The sequence below is a fragment of the Mycteria americana genome, chromosome 1 (assembly GCF_035582795.1).
Source record: "Mycteria americana isolate JAX WOST 10 ecotype Jacksonville Zoo and Gardens chromosome 1, USCA_MyAme_1.0, whole genome shotgun sequence".
NCBI lineage: Eukaryota > Metazoa > Chordata > Aves > Ciconiiformes > Ciconiidae > Mycteria > Mycteria americana.
Genome location: NC_134365.1, coordinates 204,281,733 through 204,302,372, shown reverse-complemented (window position 1 = coordinate 204,302,372; position 20,640 = coordinate 204,281,733). Strand labels below are relative to the sequence as shown.

At 46.8% G+C, this 20,640-nt stretch overlaps 2 protein-coding genes and 1 long non-coding RNA gene across 8 annotated transcripts in view; 1 reads left to right on the top strand and 2 right to left on the bottom strand.

The window, feature by feature from the left end:
- The window catches only part of POGLUT3 (protein O-glucosyltransferase 3), a 20,434-nt gene extending 11,947 nt beyond the window's left edge, over window positions 1-8,487 (bottom strand). The window contains exon 1 of one of the 3 annotated variants that reach the window (XM_075490984.1): window positions 8,177-8,487. In XM_075490984.1, the coding sequence (XP_075347099.1) occupies window positions 8,177-8,384 (208 nt within the window). In that variant the 5' untranslated portion in view covers window positions 8,385-8,487. The remainder of the gene's footprint in view (window positions 1-8,176) is intronic. The other 2 variants (XM_075490985.1, XM_075490986.1) reach the window with 2 other exon arrangements.
- LOC142404330 (uncharacterized) lies at window positions 8,276-18,492 on the top strand. 2 transcript variants are annotated; one of them, XR_012773819.1, is made up of 5 exons: window positions 8,276-9,114; window positions 15,326-16,053; window positions 16,348-16,500; window positions 16,695-16,770; window positions 17,333-18,492. It is a non-coding gene; the product is annotated as an uncharacterized LOC142404330 (long non-coding RNA). The 2 variants fall into 2 exon arrangements; XR_012773818.1 differs by having other exon boundaries at window positions 15,326-16,500.
- EXPH5 (exophilin 5) overlaps window positions 12,695-20,640 on the bottom strand; it is a 35,376-nt gene continuing 27,430 nt past the window's right edge. For 2 of the 3 annotated variants that reach the window (XM_075490982.1, XM_075490983.1), the window contains exon 4: window positions 12,696-20,640. In XM_075490982.1, the coding sequence (XP_075347097.1) occupies window positions 15,293-20,640 (5,348 nt within the window). In that variant the 3' untranslated portion in view covers window positions 12,696-15,292. The other variant, XM_075490981.1, reaches the window with a different exon arrangement.

Genomic DNA, 20,640 nt, shown 5'->3' with positions numbered 1-20,640 from the left:
GCTCCAGTGTTTGACCACCTTCACAGTAAAAAGTTTTCTTGTGTTCAGACTGAATTTCACCTGACTTCTTCCTGTCTTCAGGAACCTCTCCTGTTTTCTGTGATCTTTCAAAGATGATCAAAAGTGGCCTCGCAATGATGTTAGCCAGCTCCCCGAACACTCGTGGGTGCATGCCATCAGGCACCACAGACTTAGGTATGTCCATATTTTTAAGTGTTCCCTAACCTGATCCTCCTCCACCAAGGGTAAGTCTTCCTTGTGCCAGACTTTCCCTCTTGTCTCAGGGGCCTGGGATTCCTGAAGGCTGGTCTTACCAGTAAAGACTAAGGCAAAGAAGGCATTTCAGTACCTTGACCTTTTCTGTGTCATTTGTCACCAGGTCCCCTGCCCCATTCAGCAGCAGGCTCACATTTTCCCTAGACTCCAGTTGCTGTACTTGTAGAATTCTTTCTTGTTATCCTTCACATCCCTCACCAGATTCAACTCCAGATGAGCTTTGGCTTTCCTAACCCTATCCCTGCACAATCAGACAGCATCTCTATATTCCTCCTGGGTCACCTGCCCCTGCTTCCACCTCTTGTACGCTTCCTTCTTCTGTCTGTGTTTAGTCAGAAACTCCTTGTTCATCCCTACAGGCCTCCTGCCATCTTTGATTTCCTGCTGGTAAGGACAGACCATTCTTGAGCGAGGAGAGGCAACCCTTGAATTATCAGGCAGCTGAGAAGGGCAACAGGGAAAGACTTCCTCTTCAGAAGGAAAAGACTATTTTAAGTTTTGTTCTTCACAATGATTCTGATGGAATTAGACTTCTCTTGGATTTGGATTACAGAGAAAATGAATACATGCCAACTAGGATAATACTGCAAATGCTTGAGCCCCTGTGGTTAAGACTTGGGAACAGTTTTATTAAGTGAGAAGGACAATGTACCTGGGTCTAAGACAGTTGGGACAGCATTTTATTAATTTCCTCTTGTGTGATCCATATTTTCATGACCAAAGTATCTGCTTTTCACTCTACCAGAGTGATGAGACTTCAGACACTCTGAAGACTCTGAATCTAGTGCCAGCGCAAACATGAAGACTGTGGTAAGTCTTTTGAAAGGCTTGAGAAGAAAACATCACCAAGTTGGTTTCCTCATGAATGGTCTTCTGCATGAGGACAGTGTGGAGCTGTAGTCCAAATAAGTGGAAAGACACATTTCTCCAAAGGTGAGTAACAATTTCTGTTCCTCATTCAACTAAATACTGCCAGAGGTCTTAATGCAGGAGTGAGTCCCCTCCTTTCGAATTTGGCAATGGATTCCATGAATGACTCTACCAAAGGAATGGACACCTCTGCCTCTAAAGTTGGTGGGGGAGGGGAACCTCAATCCATCCCACTCCTACCAGTTTGATGCCAGTGCCAGCAATAGCTGCCTGGAGAAGGATCACAGGTCAGCAGGAGAGTGCCTGAAGAGCAGCACAAAGGAATTACAGCCACTCCAGCCAGTAAGTCAGCTTCATTGGGGGCCCAACTTAAATGCCTCTATGCAAACACAGGTAGCATAGGGAATAAACAAGAGGAGTTAGAGACGTGCATGTGCCTGCAGGGCTATGATGTTATTGGCATCACGGAGATATGGTGGGATGGCTCCTATGACTGGAGTGTTGGAATGGAATACAGGCTCTTTAGGAAGGACAGGCAGGGGAGACGAGGAGGGGGTGTCGCCCTCTTTGTCAATGACCAGCTGGAGTGAGTGGAGCTCCGCCTTGGGATGGATAAGGAACTGACCAAGAGCTTATGGGTCAGGATTAAAGGGAGGGCAGGGACAGGTGACATTATAGTGAGGGTCTCCTACAGGCCATCTGACCAGGAAGACCGAGTGGATGAGGCCCTCTATAGACGGATAGGAGCAGCCCCATATTCACAAGCCCTGGGCCTCACGGGGGACTTCAACCACCCCTATAGCGTTGGAGGGACAACATAGCAGGGCATAAGCAATCCAGGAGGTTCCTGGAATGTGTTGAAGATAACTTCCTTCTCCAAGTGATAGAGGAGCCAACGAGGAGAGGTGCTATGCTGGACCTTGTTCTCACCAACAAGGAGGGGCTGGTGGGGAATGTGAAGCTGAAGGGCAGCCTTGGCTGCAGTGACCATGAAATGGTGGAGTTCAAGATCCTTAGGGCACCGAGGAGGACGCACAGCAAGCTCACTACCCTGGACTTCAGGAGAGCAGACTTTGGCCTCTTCAGGGATCTGCTTGGCAGAGTACCATGGGATAAAGCCCTGGAGGGAAGAGGGGCCCAAGAAAGCTGGTTAATATTCAAAGATCACTTCCTCCAAGCTCAGGAGCAATGCATCCCAACAAAGAGGAAATCAGGCAAAAACGCCAGGAGGCCTGCATGGATGAACAAGAAGCTCCTGAACAAACTCAAACACAAAAAGGAAGCCTACAAAGGGTGGAAGCAAGGACAGGTAGCCTGGGAGGAATACAGAGAAATTGTCTGAGCAGCCAGGGATCAGGTTAGGAAAGCTAAAGCCCTTATAGAATTAAATCTGGCCAGGGACGTCAAGGGCAACAAGAAAAGATTCTATAGGTACGTCAGTGACAAAAGGAAGACTAGGGAAAATGTGGGCCCTCTCTGGAAGGAAACAGGAGACCTGGTTACCCAGGATATGGAGAAGGCTGAGGTACTCAATGACTTTTTTGCCTCAGTCTTCACCAGCAAGCGCTCAAGCCACACCGCCCAAGTCGCAGAAGGCAAAGGCACGGACTGGGAGAATGAAGAACAGCCCACTGTAGGAGAAGATCAGGTTCGAGACCATCTAAGGAACCTGAAGGTGCACAAGTCCATGGGACCTGATAAGATGCATCTGCAGGTCCTGAGGGAACTGGCAGATGAAGTTGCTAAGCCACTATCCATCATATTTGAGAAGCTGTGGCAGTCCGGTGAAGTATCCACTGACTGGAAAAGGGGAAACATAACTCCCATTTTTAAAAAGGGAAAAAAGGAAGACTCAGGGAACTACAGGCCAGTCAGTCTCACCTCTGTGCCTGGCAAGATCATGGAGCACATTCTCCTGGAAACTATGACAAGGCACATGGAAAATAAGGTTGTTGGTGACAGCCAACATGCCTTCACTAAGGGCAAATCATGCTTGACAAATTTGGTGGCCTTCTATGGTGGGGTTACAGTGTTGGTCGATAAGGGAAGAGCAACTGACGTCATCTACCTGGACTTGTGCATAGCATTTGATGCTGTACCGCACAACATCCTTGTCTCTAAATTGGAGAGACATGGATTTGACAGATGGACCACTCAGTGGATAAGGAATTGGCTGGATGGTCGCACTCAAAGAGTTGTGGTCAACGGCTCCATGTCCAAGTGGAGATCAGTGATGAGTTCCTCAGGGGTCGGTATTAGGACCAGCGATGTTTAACACCTTTGTCGGCAACATGGACAGTGGGATCGAGTGCACCCTCAGCAAGTTTTCCGACAACACCAAGCTGTGTGGTGTGGTCAACAGGCTGGAGGGAAGGGATGGCATCCAGAGGGACCTCAACAGGCTTGAGAGGTGGGCCCATGCAAACTTTATGAAGTTCAACAAGGCCAAGTGCAAGGTCCTGCACATGGGTCAGGGCAATCCCAAGCACAAATACAGGCTGGGTGGAGAATGGACTGAGAGCAGCCCTGAGGAGAAGGACTTGGGGGTGTTGGTTGATGAGAAGCTCAGCATGACCTGGCAATGTGCACCTGCAGCCGAGAAAGCCAACCGTATCTTGGGCTGCATCTAAAGAAGTGTGACCAGCAGGTTGAGGGAGGTGATTCTCCCCCTCTACTCTGCTCTCGTGAGACCCAACCTGGAGTCCTGCATTCAGCTCTGGGGCCCCCAACATAAGAAGGACATGGAGCTGTGGGAGCGAGTCCAGAGGAGGGCCACAAAGATGATCAGAGGGCTGGAGCACCTCTCCTATGAAGACAGGCTGAGAGAGTTAGGGTTGTTCAGCCTGGAGAAGAGAAGGCTGTGGGGAGACTTTATAGCAGCCTTCCAGTACCTGAAGGGGACCTACAAGAAAGCTGGAGAGGGACTTTTTACAAGGGCATGTAGTGATAGGACAAGGGGTAATGGCTTTAAACTGAAAGAGGGTAGATTTAGGTTAGATAGAAGGAAGCAATTCTTCACTATGAGGGTTGGTGAGGCACTGGAACAGGTTGCCCAGAGAAGCTGTGGGTGCCCCATCCCTGGAAGTGTTCGAGGCCAGGTCGGATGGGGCTTTGAGCAACTGGTCTAGCGGAAGGTGTCCCTGCCCATGGCAGAGGGGGGTGGAACTAGGTGACCTTTAAGGTCCCTTCCAACCCAAACCATTCTATGATTCTATGATAAATGTCACTGCCGGTCACAACCACCTTCTTCAACTTGCTTAAAAGCAGCCGACTTAAGCCAAGTATCCTCTCCCTATGACTATCACCTAGTATTATTTGGATGAAGAAGCCTTCAAATCCAGAGCATGTCATGAGGTAGGACCTCAGAGAAAATAGTTTTCTGTTGGTATTATGTCTTCATCTCTTTCTACCCATTTTACAAAACAGCATTTTAACGGGGTATAGTGATTTCCTACCAGAGAAAACAAAGTTTTCAGTTATCATAAAAATGAGTGAATATTGAGAAATCACAAGTCAACTACTACTGAATTTGATCTCCTTGTCCTCACCTACAGGAAATAACTAAGTGGGTCTTTGTTCCCGGCTGTTTATGTACTTACTGCTCTAGAGACATGCGGAGCTCCGGATCTACCCAAAGGACACGTTAGTTTTAGCTGGTGGCAGTTTAGATGCAGGAAGCATTTGATAAGGGAAGAGTGACCTGATAACAAAGCTCTCCAGGAAAAATCTAACCCCACTGAAAGGGAGGGGGAAGGAAAGGGAGATTGAATATTTAATGTAAGTACAAATTATTCACTGGAGGCAGCAGGATTTTTGTTTATGATTTACAACATTCATTGCATAATGGGGCCAAGGCCTCTAAGTACTACCGCAGTATTTAATTATAACAGCTTTTTGCTGATTTCTTTTTTTAAAATTGGAGGAAAGTTACCACAGTATTTTCACTCACATTTTTCTGTTTCTCTCAATCCAAAGAAATGATAAAAGAAAAACATGTCCTTGTTGAATCGTCGTCACCACTAGTACTTCTGTGTTACCCTGAAAACCTGTCTGGGACAGCATTTTAAGTACAAAATAATTGTCCAGTCCTGAAGAGAGACTAAAATACAGACACAGTCAAAATGGGATACTTTAAGAAATCCAGATGATGAAACTTGCTTTATGCATTTTTTTTTCTCTTGTGTAGCTTGCAAAAGAGGTATTCCATGCATGGATGAACAAATGAAGAAATGCAGGGATGGAACGAGAGAAAAGGTAACAAGGTATTGATTTATGCAAATAGTTAGAGAAGAACAAAAACCCCAGTCACCCTATTTCTGACATGTATGCAGAAGAGAAATTAAAAGATCTGAAAACAAGGTTTTTTTCCTCAACTGTTTTACTGAAATCATTGCTGGTTACTTTCACAGATGGAAATTGCAAAATCAATGGAGTCAATAAAGAGGCAGCTGAAGAAAACAGGTTCACTTAGCAACATGGGCTCCTTTGAATAGCGTATACTTTAACAGTCGGATGTGTGGGCGTATATCCAGGAACAAAGAAATACAGGTCATGGTAGGAAGTTGTGTGTGACCATCACAAAAGCCCAGGCATCGTGGTCAACAAAAGACCTGAAGGGAGGTCCTGCAGTGCTGCAGGTACGAAGGTGAGCTAACTGAGGTGCACTCTACCTACACTGAAATGAGTGCTGGAAGAAGCGTGCCACTGCTCTTTGAAAGTATTTGGTGAAACCTGCAAGAATACCTGGGAGGCCTTGAAAGTACTCATTAGCAGAGTATGTAGATCATCTGAAGAACAGTTAACAGCTGACTTTGTCATGGTCAATCGTACATAAAGACATGGTGGGCAGCTGTTAAACCTAGGGGAAAACCTAGCAGAAAAGAAGGATAAGGTGATCCAAGTATCCAAAGAAAAAAACTATGCAGTTTATATTATATTAAAAGTAAGTTCCGTATTTTCAGCAGTTATTTTTTTAATCTTTGGAATAATTTTTCTAGGGAAGGAGTGCATTCCGCATCATTTGACATCTTCCTAAAAAGACGGGTCAAAGAGTTACAGCCTGTAGGTCAAAATTACTGTGTGATGTGCAGTGGTGCACATTAATTCTGGTGATCAGACTTGACACTCAGAAAACACATCTGGATTTAAAATCTACTAATTATCCTATGTAAGTTTCATACTGGATACCACTAAGCACTGACCTACTTGACTGAAATTCTAATCCATACAAAACACAATTTAATAGATTTGGACAGATTTTACAAATGGGAAGCCTTACTGCAGCTCTCCTGCTCTGATTGCAGTGTTCTTGTTTGTGCGATGGAGGTGATAATGCAGATTTATTTAGCTATCCCAGCAGGGATATTTTGAGATGTATTTAGTTTATATTGGAAAGCAGTGCCTTAATAAATATTATTAATTGCAATTCTTACTGACATTTTACAAATAGAATTTGAACATTTAAAATCATCTGAGAACTTAAATTTACATCCCTGTCTATGTGAGCGCATGAAACGGTGCTCAAGCACTGGCATATCATCAACTGTACTGCTAAATTGTTAAAGGATCCTTGGCACTCTCCTAAATAATTCCTGGCATGGCTTAGCAGTTAGCACGGGCTGAGCCAACAGCTCTTCCCTGCAGGCAGCACGCATGTACTGCCTTGGTTTGGAGGCTACAGAATGTCATGGTATGAATGGAGACCACTCCATGCCAGATGGCATCAGGACCTGGAACCATTCCAAAGACATTGAACATATTAATATAAATACTAACATACACGAACACACTGAGCTCAAAACTAGGTTCTCAGTACCCACGTCCTATCGGTTTATCTTGAAGGATTTAAACTAGCATGAGAACCCAACTGAGCTTCACATCTTTTTACCTTTAGCAACCTGTTGTTTGAACCCAAGGCTCTCCCTGCGCGGCTGAAGTCAGCCTCTGCTTCACTGGCAGTGAGCATGCAGTTGCATTCTTCAGTGCAATTACAAAACTGCGCTGCAATCCAGCACCAAATTGCAACAGCAGCTGGAGAAAATCCAGACCTGAAGTATCTGGGGTTCTGTCAGACTGAAGACGTAACCTGTATAATGTATGTCTATTCTTTAATTTCACAAGCAGCAGCCTTCTAACTACAAGACATGAAGAGGCCGTGCATACTTGGTAGACACCCTCTCAGTACCGTCTATACGAACAGTAAATAATATAGAGCAAAATTACTAGCTCTACCCTATATAACTTAGCAACACAGGATTTGCACTGGGTGGCTATCTCAGGGTTATCTGCGTTATGAAATCCACGATGCAAAAGTTATTTTTATTCTAAATTAAAACTATTAATAAGGAGCGTGTGGAACCAGCCTGCAGCAGCAATCGGCTGACTGGCAGCACGCTGCTGGACTGCGAGAACAAACCCCAATTCCCACCCTCGGGAGAAGCGGCATGGGAGGGTTCGTGCTTGTGCTGAGTAAACAAGAGACGAAAATTACTGCTTCCTAAAGCAGCGGCAGCGGGGTAACGGAGCCCAGAGTGCCGTGCTTACCCAGCCAGAAGTTTTAAGCGACTGGTGCGTGTGCAGCATTAAAGTTAATTACGTTAGGACTGCTGAGCAGGGCACTGGGCTTTCTTTACATCCCCCAGCTCCAGGAGCACCGGTTTGTTTTGAGCTTGCTGGTCTGTAGCTGTAAATCGCATACTGTTCAGAGGAGGCTGTGGGCGAGACGCGGAGCTCCACGGAAGGAGGCACTCGCCTGTCCCAGAAGAAAGGAGGGGTTCGACCATGTGCTCCGCTCCCCACCGGGCCTGCGTGTCCCGCGCGGTGCGGGACCGGGCGCGACGCTGAGAGGGGCCGGGGCGGGAGGGGCAGCCGGGGGCCGGCGACGGCACTGCAAGCGCTCGGGAGGGGGGAAGGAAGGAAGAGGGGAAGGGGAAGGGGTGGGCAGCTCCGACCGGCTCCTCCGAGGAAACCGCAGCCCCGGGCAGGGTCTCCCTCCCGTGCCCCTGCCCGCCCACGAGCACACGCACGGTACCTGGCGGGGAGCGGGAGAAGTTCTGTCCGGCCGCGCTGACCGCCTGGATGTAGAAGTACCGCACGGGCAGGGTGAGCCCCGCGTCCAGCCCGGGGCCCCACGCCAGGCTCCGCTCGGCGCTAACGGGGGCCGCCGCCGCCGCCGCCGGCCGCAGCAGCGCGGCGCCCAGCAGCAGCGGCAGCAGCGGCAGCAGCCCGCGGCTCCCCATCGGCCCCCGCCGCCGCCGAGCCCCGCCGCGCCGCGCTGGCCGCGCCCGCTCGGAGCGGGGGGCCGGGGCCTCCTCCGGGCCTGCGCGGCCCCGCGCCCGCTCCCCGCGGGCGGCCACCGCCCGCTCCCCGCCCCGCGGGGCGGCCCGCCGGGGCCGGGGCCGGGCAGTGCCGGAGGGAGGCGCGGGAAGGGCCGGGCTCGCCCCGGGCGGCTGAATCCGGCGGTGCCTTCCCTCCTCCTCCGCCTCCCCCCTCGGCCCGGGACGAGCCGCAGGAGGCGGGCACGGGCCGTCCCGCGCGGGAGCCGAGGGAGGTCGGGGGGCGAGAACCTTCCCCTACGAACCCCGTGTGCGCTTGACCGTGCCGGAGGCCGGCCGTGCCCTGCCGACGGGGGCTCAGGCAGCCCGCAGCGGTAAACGGCCCGCGGTCCCCCGCTGCCGCGCACCGAAGCGCCGCGGAGGTCCCACACGCCGCAGGAAGGGCGAGCGGGCGGCGGCGGGGCGGCCTGCTGCGGGCCGGGGCCGCCTGCTGCGGGCCGGGGGCCAGCGGCGCCTCGGCTGGGCGGCAAAATAACGAGTGTCCTGGAGCCCGGCCTCCGCGCTGGGCTGGGGCCGGGGGGGGGAGGAGGCAGAGGGGGGAGCGCAGCCGTCTCTGGGCGCCCAGCGCAGTGCCCGGTTCCGAGTCTGTGCGCTTTCGGAGGGTCGCGGAAAATACAGTGAAGCTGGTGTGAGGGTGAGGAATGAGCCTCAGCCCCGCTTGTCTGCGGGCAGCTGCGCGGAACCCAGCGTTTTCATGTCCTGAGAGGTTTCCCTTCCCTTGTCTATGGGCGCTGTGCAGGCCAAACTGAAGAGCGGATGATCTGTGTTCCCCCACCAAGCAACACATTACCTCTGTTTTAGGATACAATTCAGCTGGCAGCTGAACACCTGGTCTGGAATTTAAAGAGGAAAAAATTGTATTTCTCTAAGCCTTATTAATTGTTACTGCCTGTCTCAGCTTATCTACAGACAAGAGATTGCTGTAAAAGAAAAAAACCCACCATAATTTAAAATTCCTCCTCGCTGTTTCTAGGCTTTCCCACAGTGACTGTATTTAAAGTGCAGGACAGAGCAGGGACGCTGTTGGGACGTGCTGGCACGTCGTTCCCTGCTGCGGGGCTCACCTTCCCGTCCCGGGGCCGCTCAGCCCAGTGCCCCGTCCCAGCATGGCTTGCGCACACACCCATGTTCCAGAGCTGAAGAGTGCTTTTGGGGCCTGTGGGCCCCTCATCGGTGGGTGATGGGGAAAGGGGCCATGGTAGTTTTCTCTAGCAAATGTGACAACGAAGTAGTTTCGTGGATTTAAAATGATGGAATACAAGTAAACAGGGAAAACCTCCCATGATTTGTCTCCTGAGGTGGTTGTATCATTTTTATCAGAAGTGTTTGCTGCTACTAGGAAATATTTCAGGTGTCGGTAGATGGGGGGGTTAAAAGGCTGTCGGAGAATTAAATCAAGCTTCTATGCAAGCCTGAATTTTTCACATGCAAACCACTGAGAGCACGAATGAATGCTGTGTGTTTTTGAATAACATGAACTTCAAGCCTCTGTGCATTCAGACCATGAAAAACAGGTTCCTTGAAAGTGGAATTACCAAGTCTGGTTTCCTCCTTGGTTTTGTCTTTAGTCTCCTAAACTCCCTCACCTCAGATAACCACAGATCTCCACCGACATACCTTGTGTGATACTCCCAACAGGCAGGAGAAAACATGTGTGGTGTTAATCCGGAGTTACGTATGTGCTTCTTGGCCAGGCAGTACATCCCTGGCTGCTGCTCGCAGTGCCGGGATCAGCGAGGGCAGCTTTCCTCTCCCTCTGCACCTGCTGGGAGCACATTTGGAGAAGGTAGCTGGCAGCAGTCTGTGGATTGACCAAGGGCCAACCATGCCTGGCTGACCCAGTCGCCTTCGGCGATAAACTGGCTCTGCAGATGAGGGGAGAGCAGGGAATGTCATTTACCTTGAATTTAGCAAAGACATCACTGTCTCCCAAAACGCTCTTGTATCCAAGTTAGAATGTTATGGTCTGGATGGGGAACAACCAGATGGGTAAAAAACCATCAGGACAGTTGGTTGGGCTTAGAAGGGGCTGGTTAATGGGTCGTCTCTACCAGGCAACTGGCAACAAGGGGAGCACTGCAGGGACCTGGCCTGGGATGAGGTGATGGAGAACTCCATCACTGGGTTTGCAGATGATGCCAAACAGGGGAGTAGTCTGTGCTTGAGGGCAGGGCTGCCATCCTGAGGGACCTGGACAGGGTGGAGGAATGGGCCATGAAATTCAACAAGAAGTCCTGCAGTTGGGTGCCAGGGAGCAGTGAGGGCAGGCTGCTGCCTGGGGAATGGGGTTGAGGAGCACAGCACCGTGGCTGGCAGCAGGGCTTCAGCAGGGCCTGCCCGCACGTGGCAAACAGCGTCTGGAGCAGCCGAGAGGCCACATCACCCAGCAGGCTTGTGGGGACAGGGCAGGGCTGAGGTCAGGCAGGGACATCAATCTGCAGATCAGGATCAGGCCCTGTGAGGGGAACTGGGGTCAGACACAGCTCTGGGATGGCTGCAGGGCCCTGGGGACACCAGCCCGCAGGTGGGGCCGGGCTCGGCGGGGCCCATGGGCGGCCAGGCAGGGCTGTGGGAAGATGGAGACCATGTCCTACAGCATTGCTGGGGCAGGGACTGATGGCTCCAGGCTGGGCTGAAATGGTGTCCTGGGCCATGGGCAGGGTGGGGGGAGCCCTGGGGAGGGGGGTGGTCAGGGCCTGTTGGTGCTCTTGGGGCCCTGTCCCTGGGAAGGAGCCACCCCTGCGCTGGTATGGGCTGGGACCGGCTGCCAGGAGCAGCTCTGAGGAAACAGCCCTGGGGGTCCCGGTGGGCAGTGAGGGGGACATGGGCCATCAGCGAGTCCTGGCAGCAACAACGGCCAACAGCAGCCTGGGCTGTATGAACAGGGGCAGAGCCAGAGGTCAAAGGGAGTCGTTATCCCCCTCCACTCAGTACTTGTTAGACCACATCTAGATACTGCATCCAGCTTTGGGCTCCCCAAGACAAGACATCAATAAACTGGAGCAAATTCAGGGGAGGCCACTGAGATGGTGGGGCTGGAGTACTGGCCCTGTGAGGAGAGGCTGGGGGAGCCAGGCTTGTTCAGCCTGTAGCAGAGAGAGCTTTGGGGAGGGGATGGACCTTACGGAAGCCCCCAGTGCCCCTGGGGAGATCACTGGGAGATCATTGAGGAGATGGCACAGGGCAGAAGGATGAGAGACAACAGGCATAAGTTGAAAGAAGAGAGGCTCAGCCTGTAGCATGTTTCTCCATGAGGACAGTCAGGCAGAGGCACAGGTTGCCCAGGGAGGCTGTCCAGTCTCCATCCTCAGAGATTTTCAAGCCCCAACCGGACAAAGCCCTGAGCAGCCTGGCCTGACCTCAGAGCCAACCTGCTGTGAGCGGGAGGTTGGAGCAGAGACCTCCTGAGGTCCTTCCCAGCCTGAGCTACCCTGTGATGAAACCATGAGATTTCTGTCCCTTCTTTCAAATATCATTGAGATGTTAGAAAGGTCAAAGGTCATCTGGGGACACAAGTGACCTAATGAGTGGGCAGAGATCTACACAGAAACACCACCTTAGCTCATAAACCATGTTTCCTTCTGAAACCAGGCTGAGGGACTGCGTCACTGAACTCAGGTACCACAGATACTGGCTGTAGTAATTAAGGTTGAAAGACAGCGGTGAGTCTCGCACGCCGTCACACTGCACGGCAGCCAGGCTCCACTCAGGCCTAATTCCATCTGAAGTGATTTTCACGTGGAGCTCATCACCTTGTAAAACTACTCATCACCTACTACCCTTGGCCCCCACATGGAGTATTGGCTCCTCAAGGCAATTTGTAGGCATATGGCTCACTAAGGAGTTAACGTGCCTGCTGTAAAGATACTACCGCTGACGGAAAACTGTGTACTAGAGACTCATCAGCTGGCAGGAACGGTGAAGGCAGCAGAGCTGTATGCACATCGCTAAGGCGGCACATCCTTCCTCTGCACGAGGCAGGCCTGAGCCACGCAGCCGGCGTGACCGCTGCCTACAGCTGTGTGATGGACCGAGGCTGGGTGCCCCACTTTAAATCTATGGCATTGTTTGCCATCAGCACCCTGGCAACAATACTAAGATGATGGATTTTATTTTTTTTTTAAATAAACTGTCTATGGCATTCGCAGTGAGTGAAAAATAAACACAGAACCAATACGTTTTTTTCATTTGAATGCAGAATTTACTTCAAACAAATAATTTTAAATATGAAAATCCTGTAAATTATGAACATTTATAGAATATACTTTTGCCAAAGAAAAAGCTTGGAAGAGTGAAGGTGTCAAAATCTGGCTCTGCTAAACTGAATGGGGCTGATTGCTATTCAAAGGGTATTTCTCCCTATGTTTTCACACAATTGACTGTTTTACAGAATACCATTATTCAGTGTAAATATTAGTTTACAGATCCTCAGTAGGCTGCAGTCTTCCATAACTGGTTTATGACCAAAAGCAGTTTTTACTTGCTTACATTAAATCAAGCCACCTGATTTCCTGTACATATATAGCATAGCAAATGAAAAAAATTTATGCCAACGAGGTGAGAACTTAATCCAACTTCTGTTGAACAGGTAGAAAATATTTACAAATAAAAATGTTCTGAACCGTCCACTCCTAGTCAAGAAAAACTGTATGACCATTTACTTCCCTTGTAAACGTTTATTATTCTTTACCTTACGCAGGCTGGTATTCCCAATTTTTGGATTAACATATTTTGCAGAAATGTACAGCAGCAGAAATGCCACACTGATACTCAGCTGGTTTTATTGTCTTACTCTACAGGATCCTGTACGTATAGGATAGACCTGTTTACAGCAAAACATAATTTCTCCTTAGAATACCACATTTTACAAGATTGTAATTATATGGCAGTCATTTCCTTCCAGCATTGCGTATGTCAGCATATGCTTACATCCTTCCAAAACACGCATGTCGTAGAGATCAATTCTGACTATAAATACATAGTTTATATTACTCCTTCTATGTACAATAAAAGACAAATTACCCCAGTATAAAGCAATAATACTTATGTATCGGTACAGATTTGAACTACACACCCACTTCTTTAACGAAGTTTACAGTATAAAAAAATAAGGATACCAGTTACCTACTATAATATTTTCATCTTTCAGTTTCTTGTGGAGTAGTCAGTGATACAAGCATTGCTTGTTTTGCGTAAAATATATTATTCTAAAATACCAGTATACTGTCCTTCCAGTTACAAAAATATAATTATGTCCTACAGAAATTTTATTGAATTAAAAAGTGTATCAAAAATATGGATCATCATTTTAGACCATATGTGAAATTAGAAATAAAGTAGAAGTAAATGTATAATTATTTAAAACCACTATCTTCTGGCTCAGTGAGCCACTTCTGATTTTGCATAAAAAGAGATCAAAGCTTAGTTAGAAATTTAATGGCAAGGGATGAGTTTTGGCTACTGAGTAATATTACTACGTTATTAGTGTGGCCGAAGAAGAGCCACTGGAAAATGTTTACAGCCATTCAGTTCAAAGGATAAAAAGTGCCGTGGTGACAGCAGGAATGGTTGAAAAATACCAAAAAGGGATGGTAATTTAGCAAAAGGCAAAGAGCATTTCTTACTGGTTTTATTTACTTCATATGTAAAAACCTGCCAGTCTGTACAGCACAGTTGCGATCCAGCCAAGTGCCCTCTCGGGCCGCTTCAGGTGGAGCTGCTCTGAAGGAGCCCAGCAGCTGCAAGTGCCTCACCCCAAGACCGGCCAAACACAGAGGCAGTGGAGAACTTGGGGACGTAACAAGTTGTATTGGTTATGGTTGTCTTCCCGCTATTAGGACAACTTAGGATTCAACCTATGAGGTTTATACAGGAAATAAATAGGGTAAATATTTTTACAGTTTGCATGGTTTAAAGTGTCGGATTATTAACCCAAATTAACCTGTTCCTAAGTCAAAGGCAGAAATCTGGCCATTCATCTCAACTGTAATGAAAGCTGTGTTGGTTATGAATCTCCCATGTCTGAAAAGCAGACTTCCATGCTCAGCTGTGTTTCTTAACATCCTCAGGAATTTCGGTGAGTTTTCCAGTGCTGTGCCCTTTGCTGAGCTGTTTCCCATGCACTAGCAGCACTTCTGTAACTCACATTGCTCACTGCTCTTGCAATGCTGAGGAGAAAAATCCTGGTGTGGAATCTGCCTCAACTGCACGGCAGAACAAACACCACCGGGGACATTGCTGCTATGCTTCCCAGGAATGCAGAAAAAGAACATTCATACAGAATATGTTGTACGAATTGAACAGGGTTTTTTTTGTCAGGGGTGTTTGTTGGGTGGGATGGATTGGCATTATCATGCTTGATCTGGTAAATGAGGAAAATTGGAGAAACAGCAATTTATCAGCAAAGTAACCTCTTGGTTTTCTGTTAAGTCTTGTTAAGAAAAAGTAGCTCAAGCTAGAATTTATCCACTCCAGCACTGCATAGCTGGCAGGAGCCTAAGCCACTGCTTGCTGACTCAGAGGAAAGCCATCTCTGGAGTTACACTGCCCAAAGCTCCACAGTTGTTTACCTTCTATTGTTTTGGGAAGGGATTTTTTAACATTCTTTTTCCCTGCTAGGAGAAACAACAATGGCGAAGCCACATATTTAATACAAAAGTCAAATGCTCAGCTAACATAACATACTAACTTCTTTAAAACTAATGAAGTTGTACCAATTTATAGCAGAACAAGAACTGGCTCAAAGTATTTTACATGTTTTTGCCTGCCCAGAAACTACCATGCTATCGTGCCATCTTTGTACCACAGGCCCTTCATAGCTCTGATTCTTTATCTATCTCATCTAGGTAGTATTCATCATCGGTGGTGGTATCACTGTCTGAGTCCGAATAAGCTGCTGGGTCTTCCTGATAGATATCAGTCGGCTCTCGGGGGGATGAAGCAGCTGATGACATTTTGCTCCCAGCAGAACTTGGGCTCAAAAGCTCAGCCCTGTTTATAGAAGGGGTCTCCCCATCTCTGAGAGCACCAGGGTTATTAAGAAGACAAGGTCTCCATAATCGCCCTTCTGTGAGTGACCTCTTGATATTTTCCAGGAAAGCCAACTGTTGTTCTTTGCCAAATATACCAAATTCAACAGAAGGATACATCAAATTTCTAGTGCTGTAACATTTTTCATCATCTGATGCCCAATTTTCATTTTCATCACAAGACAACAGCTCCGAGTAAGATTTAAATCTCTTCCCATGTATACCATCTTTTGATAGAATATTGCTTCCTGAGGCAAAGGTCTCATGGGAATCTCGAGCACAAATACTCTCAGAAAGGTGACGCTCACGCTGACTTTTGGCATGACTCTTGCGCAACTGATAGCTATGCAAGTTAGCATTTTTTAAGCTAGCAGACTGAGAGATATTTTGACACTGACTAAGCACTGTCTGGGAAGTCAAGTTTTGCTCTGGACACGTGTCTGCCTGCAAGCAGCTATTTACATATGTATTTGAGTTTTTGTCAATTAAAAGTGGTAAGGGAGGACCACAGGCACGACTGCTAGCTCTTCTTTTCTTATCATCCAGTGGGTCTGATGTAGTAGCACTGGGAGAGATGGGCTGGCTTTTGCTTTCTAACCCGAGATTAAGTGTTTGGGAATTCTTATTTCTTGTGGTTACTGCTTTATCTGGAAATAGGGTTGTAACATTTGGCCTATTTTCCACTTTCACTGTAGTTTTTTTGGGACTGATGGCTTCCTTCTGGGTGTATGAGCTTGTAAAAGACCTCCAGTTGGTGTTACTAACAAGCAAAGAAGGATCATTCTGATTTTCAGTCTTCTTATTCTCAGCTGTTCTTGGTCTTGGTGTATTCTTACCAGGGTCCAGACTGTGATTCTGATTTTCATTGTCCGACTGCAGGAATGGCTGATGGGAATCCGTTGAAACCAATGAGTCAAGGGACGTGTCAACCTCTAAAGAAGTGGCACTTCCATCGTTCTGTGAAAAAATGTTACTTATGTGCGGTTTAGGAGGTAAATTTTTACTTGAAAATTTTCGACTTGTTTTGTAAACAGCTGCCAGTTTATTTTTAATTGAAGGTCTGTTCTTCCTTTTTTCTATATCTTTGACTTTGTCTCTTGTGCAGTCAGAGGGAAGCTTGTTCTCATCCTCTGCACTGTGCATGATCTTCTGATCTTGTGTAACCGGGAGGACTTTATCTTTACAGTTAATGTTCAGGCTGCCTTCACTGTGCCTCTCCGATTCCTGCAAACCACTATAAACTTTACCCATGCGAGTGCTCTGTGAGTTTTGCTCTTTTTTAATTTTTGAATTCATTAATTCATCTGTATCTGCGCTAACCACTTTGTTTAGCTGAAGTAATGGATCAGCACTGGAAACTGTGCTTACCTCAGATGCTTTGTTCTGAGACTCTGAAAGCACTTTGCTACAAGAGTTTAAATAATTTGCATTTTTTCTTGAACTGTCAGCCCTTAATTGCAGTCCACTACGTTTATTATTATACAGAGGGGTGGTTTGGTGTAGGAAATTTACTCTCTGTTTGACTTCGGTACTATCCCTGTACGTGTCTTCCACAGGAAGAAGCGACACGTCACCACGCTCTGTGTTACCGTTCCTTCCAAGGGAACCTTTCTCTCCTGGGTTGAGGAGTAAACTGTTCAGATTTTTATTGGTGTTCACTTTAGGGGGCTGACAGCAGTTTTCAGAGTTTCCCTTCTGTATAGTATTTTTATGTGTTGAAGTAGAATACAAAAGATTCTCTAAACATCTGCCTGGCTTGGGAGGGGTTGATAAAGTGGACATTAGCGGTGTGGCTGTTTGTAAAATTTCCTTCTTTCCTTTTAGACATATTTCTGTATTTTGGCTGCTTGAAGCATCAGAAATGCCCTTACCTGACTTAGCCACTATTGCAGTGCATTGTGGCCCATCAAAAGAAACTTCTTTTGTCACCATGTCAGAAAGCACATTCTCTGCTAATGAAAGATCTGCTGAACTATCTTTCCTGTTATGTACCACGCTTATTGACTTTGAAGTAGCTATCTTCTCCGAGCTAGGAGATAAGTGGGAATTCTCTTCTTCACTATCAACAGCAGTTCCTAAGTTCTGAGGTGTGACCAGAGCTGAAGATACTTGGTCAGAAGAGTATGAAGGCACCTCTTTTTCCAAAGTACTGGGGGAAAAAACATTTGCTAAACTCACAGGTCCTTCATTTTTCTTGTTTTGTATTCTTGGTGACTGAGCATTTTCTTCGGGACAAGGTAAATCTGCATCCTCTGGATTATCTCTGAAGAGGTTACAAAACGTTCTTGAATGCCTCCGTGGTAATGTGTAATAAATTGAAACTAGTTCATGATACTTGACATGATCTTCATCAACACAAACTGTAAATGTGCTTGTAGTTTTATATTTCTGCAAAAAATTTCCCCTCTCCTTACAATCTGAAAACACAGAGGATTCTCTTCTGCTTATATGTTTACAGCTGTCTGTCAGTTCAACTGATGTACTACTACTTACTGAATCATTAGGACTTTTGGTTAAAGGGCTGGGGTAATCTTTTTCTTTGTTACTTGTAGCAGCATTTAATGATGCTGATGTTAAAAAGGAATGTTTTGAGTCTAAACAAGACACATCTCTTTGATTAGAACAAAAGGCATCAACTCTACGTGGAGTTTCAGACCTTAAACAATTGTATGTTGTTCTACTTTCTCTAGGTAAAGAGATGGGCGTATCTGACATAACACTACCAGCAATGCTAGCTGATTTTCTAGGCAAAGTGTAATAAAGAACAAGTGAGTCAGGAGATTTCAGGCTGTTTCTGCTAGGGGAGCCAGTAATGCTGCAGCTACTGGTATGTCTCAGCAAGCTGTCTTGCTTGTGAAGCCTTTCAATACAAGTTGAATTACTCCTTATTTTTCCACGTTCTTTTTCAAGGCAAAAATAACTTAAACTATGTTCAGAGGTCTTGGGGTCTCCATCAAAGCTATGCATATAAATATTTCCAGAATTTCCATTTTGTGGAGAACTAGTAGTGAATTGTCCATTACAGTCCTTAGTAACTAAAGTGCTTGTATTTTGCAGTGTTTTCTGTGAAATTTTTTTGGTAACACCTGTTCTGCTCAGTTGAGCTGTTTTTCCACCTTCTGCTTGAGATTCAGTAACTGTGCAATTTACTGAAGAGCTAGTTAGTGTTCCTAAACATTTAAAATTGTCTTTATGAGAAAGTGCTTGTGGAGAGCTTTGTGAGGAGCTAGATGAACATTCAGGAGGACAGGACAACATGCCTTGACAGTTTGCTAATTTTTCAGTGGATGGAGTAGAGGCAACATTCAGCAGTGAGGACGGTCTCTTTGGAGTAGCTTGGTTAATGGCTTCTGCACTCCGATTATCCTGTTTGATGCGCTCTCTTTTTGCTGCATAATGCAGATTATGTTCCCGTTCTTTCTGACTTGGAAGAAAAGGTTCCTTCCTGCTCTCATCAGCTGGCAAAATACAGGGAGGCTGACTGAACACACTGCTGGGTGGGCAATCATTTTCCTTCATTTGTACATCTCTTTTATCACCATTTGATGTATACATTTTTGCAATATCTCCTCTGGCAGTGACTTGGGTTTGTCTCTTTGATCTCATTGTGTTAAAGAGAAATGCATCACTTTGCAACATGGCAGAAGGAGGGCTGTTAGAGGGAAAACTCTGGGTGTTGATATAGTTTGTATCTGCTTGTTGAGAAACTGACTGTAACAGCACGTCTTCATCTGGCAGTTTCTTACCTTCAAGCTTTTCTAGTTGTGTAAAGTCTGCCTTAGTACTTCTTTGGCTAACAACGACTGAACTCCTGTTCAGTCCTATAGGTTTTGTTTGGTCCTTCGAATTAGGAAAGACTGACTCATCAGTTCTGATACTAGACGAAGAAACTGACGAGTTACAACTTAGCCAAGGCTGACAGCCCTCGGTGAATTCTGAAAAAGTTCTATTTGCACTTCTTGTTATCGTTTTGATATTTGTATTTTCTGGAGAATACATGTGAAAATCGTTCTGCAGGCGCTGTGAACCAAACTTGGCATTCTTTGTATGTGCCCACTGCTGGTCATTTAAATTAGCCATAATAACTTCAAAGCTGGCATCAGGGGAAATAAACACTTCATCACAGTAGTACTGAGGAATATCAGCCCAAGAAGGATAGCTGTCTTTTCTTCCACAAGGAGAATTTTTTTGGTTTGCATACAACTTGCCATGAGAAGAAGTATCTCTATAGTAGGATCTAGAGAGATTATTTTCCGATTTGTACAATGGATAATTTTCCCAGTTATCAAAGGGCAACGGAGAAGTAGCTTTGTCAGGGCAACTAACTCTACTAAAGCAATTACTGCTTGAAACGGATCTTCTGTAGTGGTGTTTTGAGTGGTAACATGCATGTTTCTTGGTTTCTTGCAAAGAGCTAGGATATCTACCATGGTCTGTAGCATGAAACTCCATCAGTGATTGGGTTCTAAACATTTTTTCTTGAGTTGATGTTTGTCCAGGAGAGTCTGGTGTGTTGTTCCATACAATAGAAGACAGAGGAATTCTCTTTGGGTTCTGTCGACCAAACCTTGGTACAAAACCATTGTTGCTCTCCCTTGCCAACGGATGTTGGAAACTAGATGCTGACAGCTGGTCAGAAGATACTGATGATGGACATCTCCGAAGGGAACACACAGAGTAACTTCTGCCAGCTGTATCCCTGTTCATACAACTCTTGTGCCTAAATCCACTGTTCTGTGTTATGGAAGGAGGATATAAGCTACCTTCTGAAGACCGTCCGAAAGAAACGGAAGACAGCCTGCTGCTTAGCAGATGAGGATTTCCATCGACTGGATCACCATATTTGTAATCTTCTTGAAAGGCTGTCTGGTGCCAGTTTATATACGCACTGTGTAATTTCCTTGGCCTGATGAAAATCTTGTGTTCGTCTTTGGCTCTTATTGTTCTTAGTCCATCTGGGAAAAATGTGCTAGGCATGTCATTTCTGTGTTGCCCTCTACTAGCAGTCTGCCTCTTTGAAGTAGGAAATGCACTACTGTATTGGACGTTTGATGCACTGCTACTAGAAACTGTCCTGTCCAATGGGTCTTGGGCTTGTTCCTGGGCTAGCTGGTCATCCAGATCATTTAGAA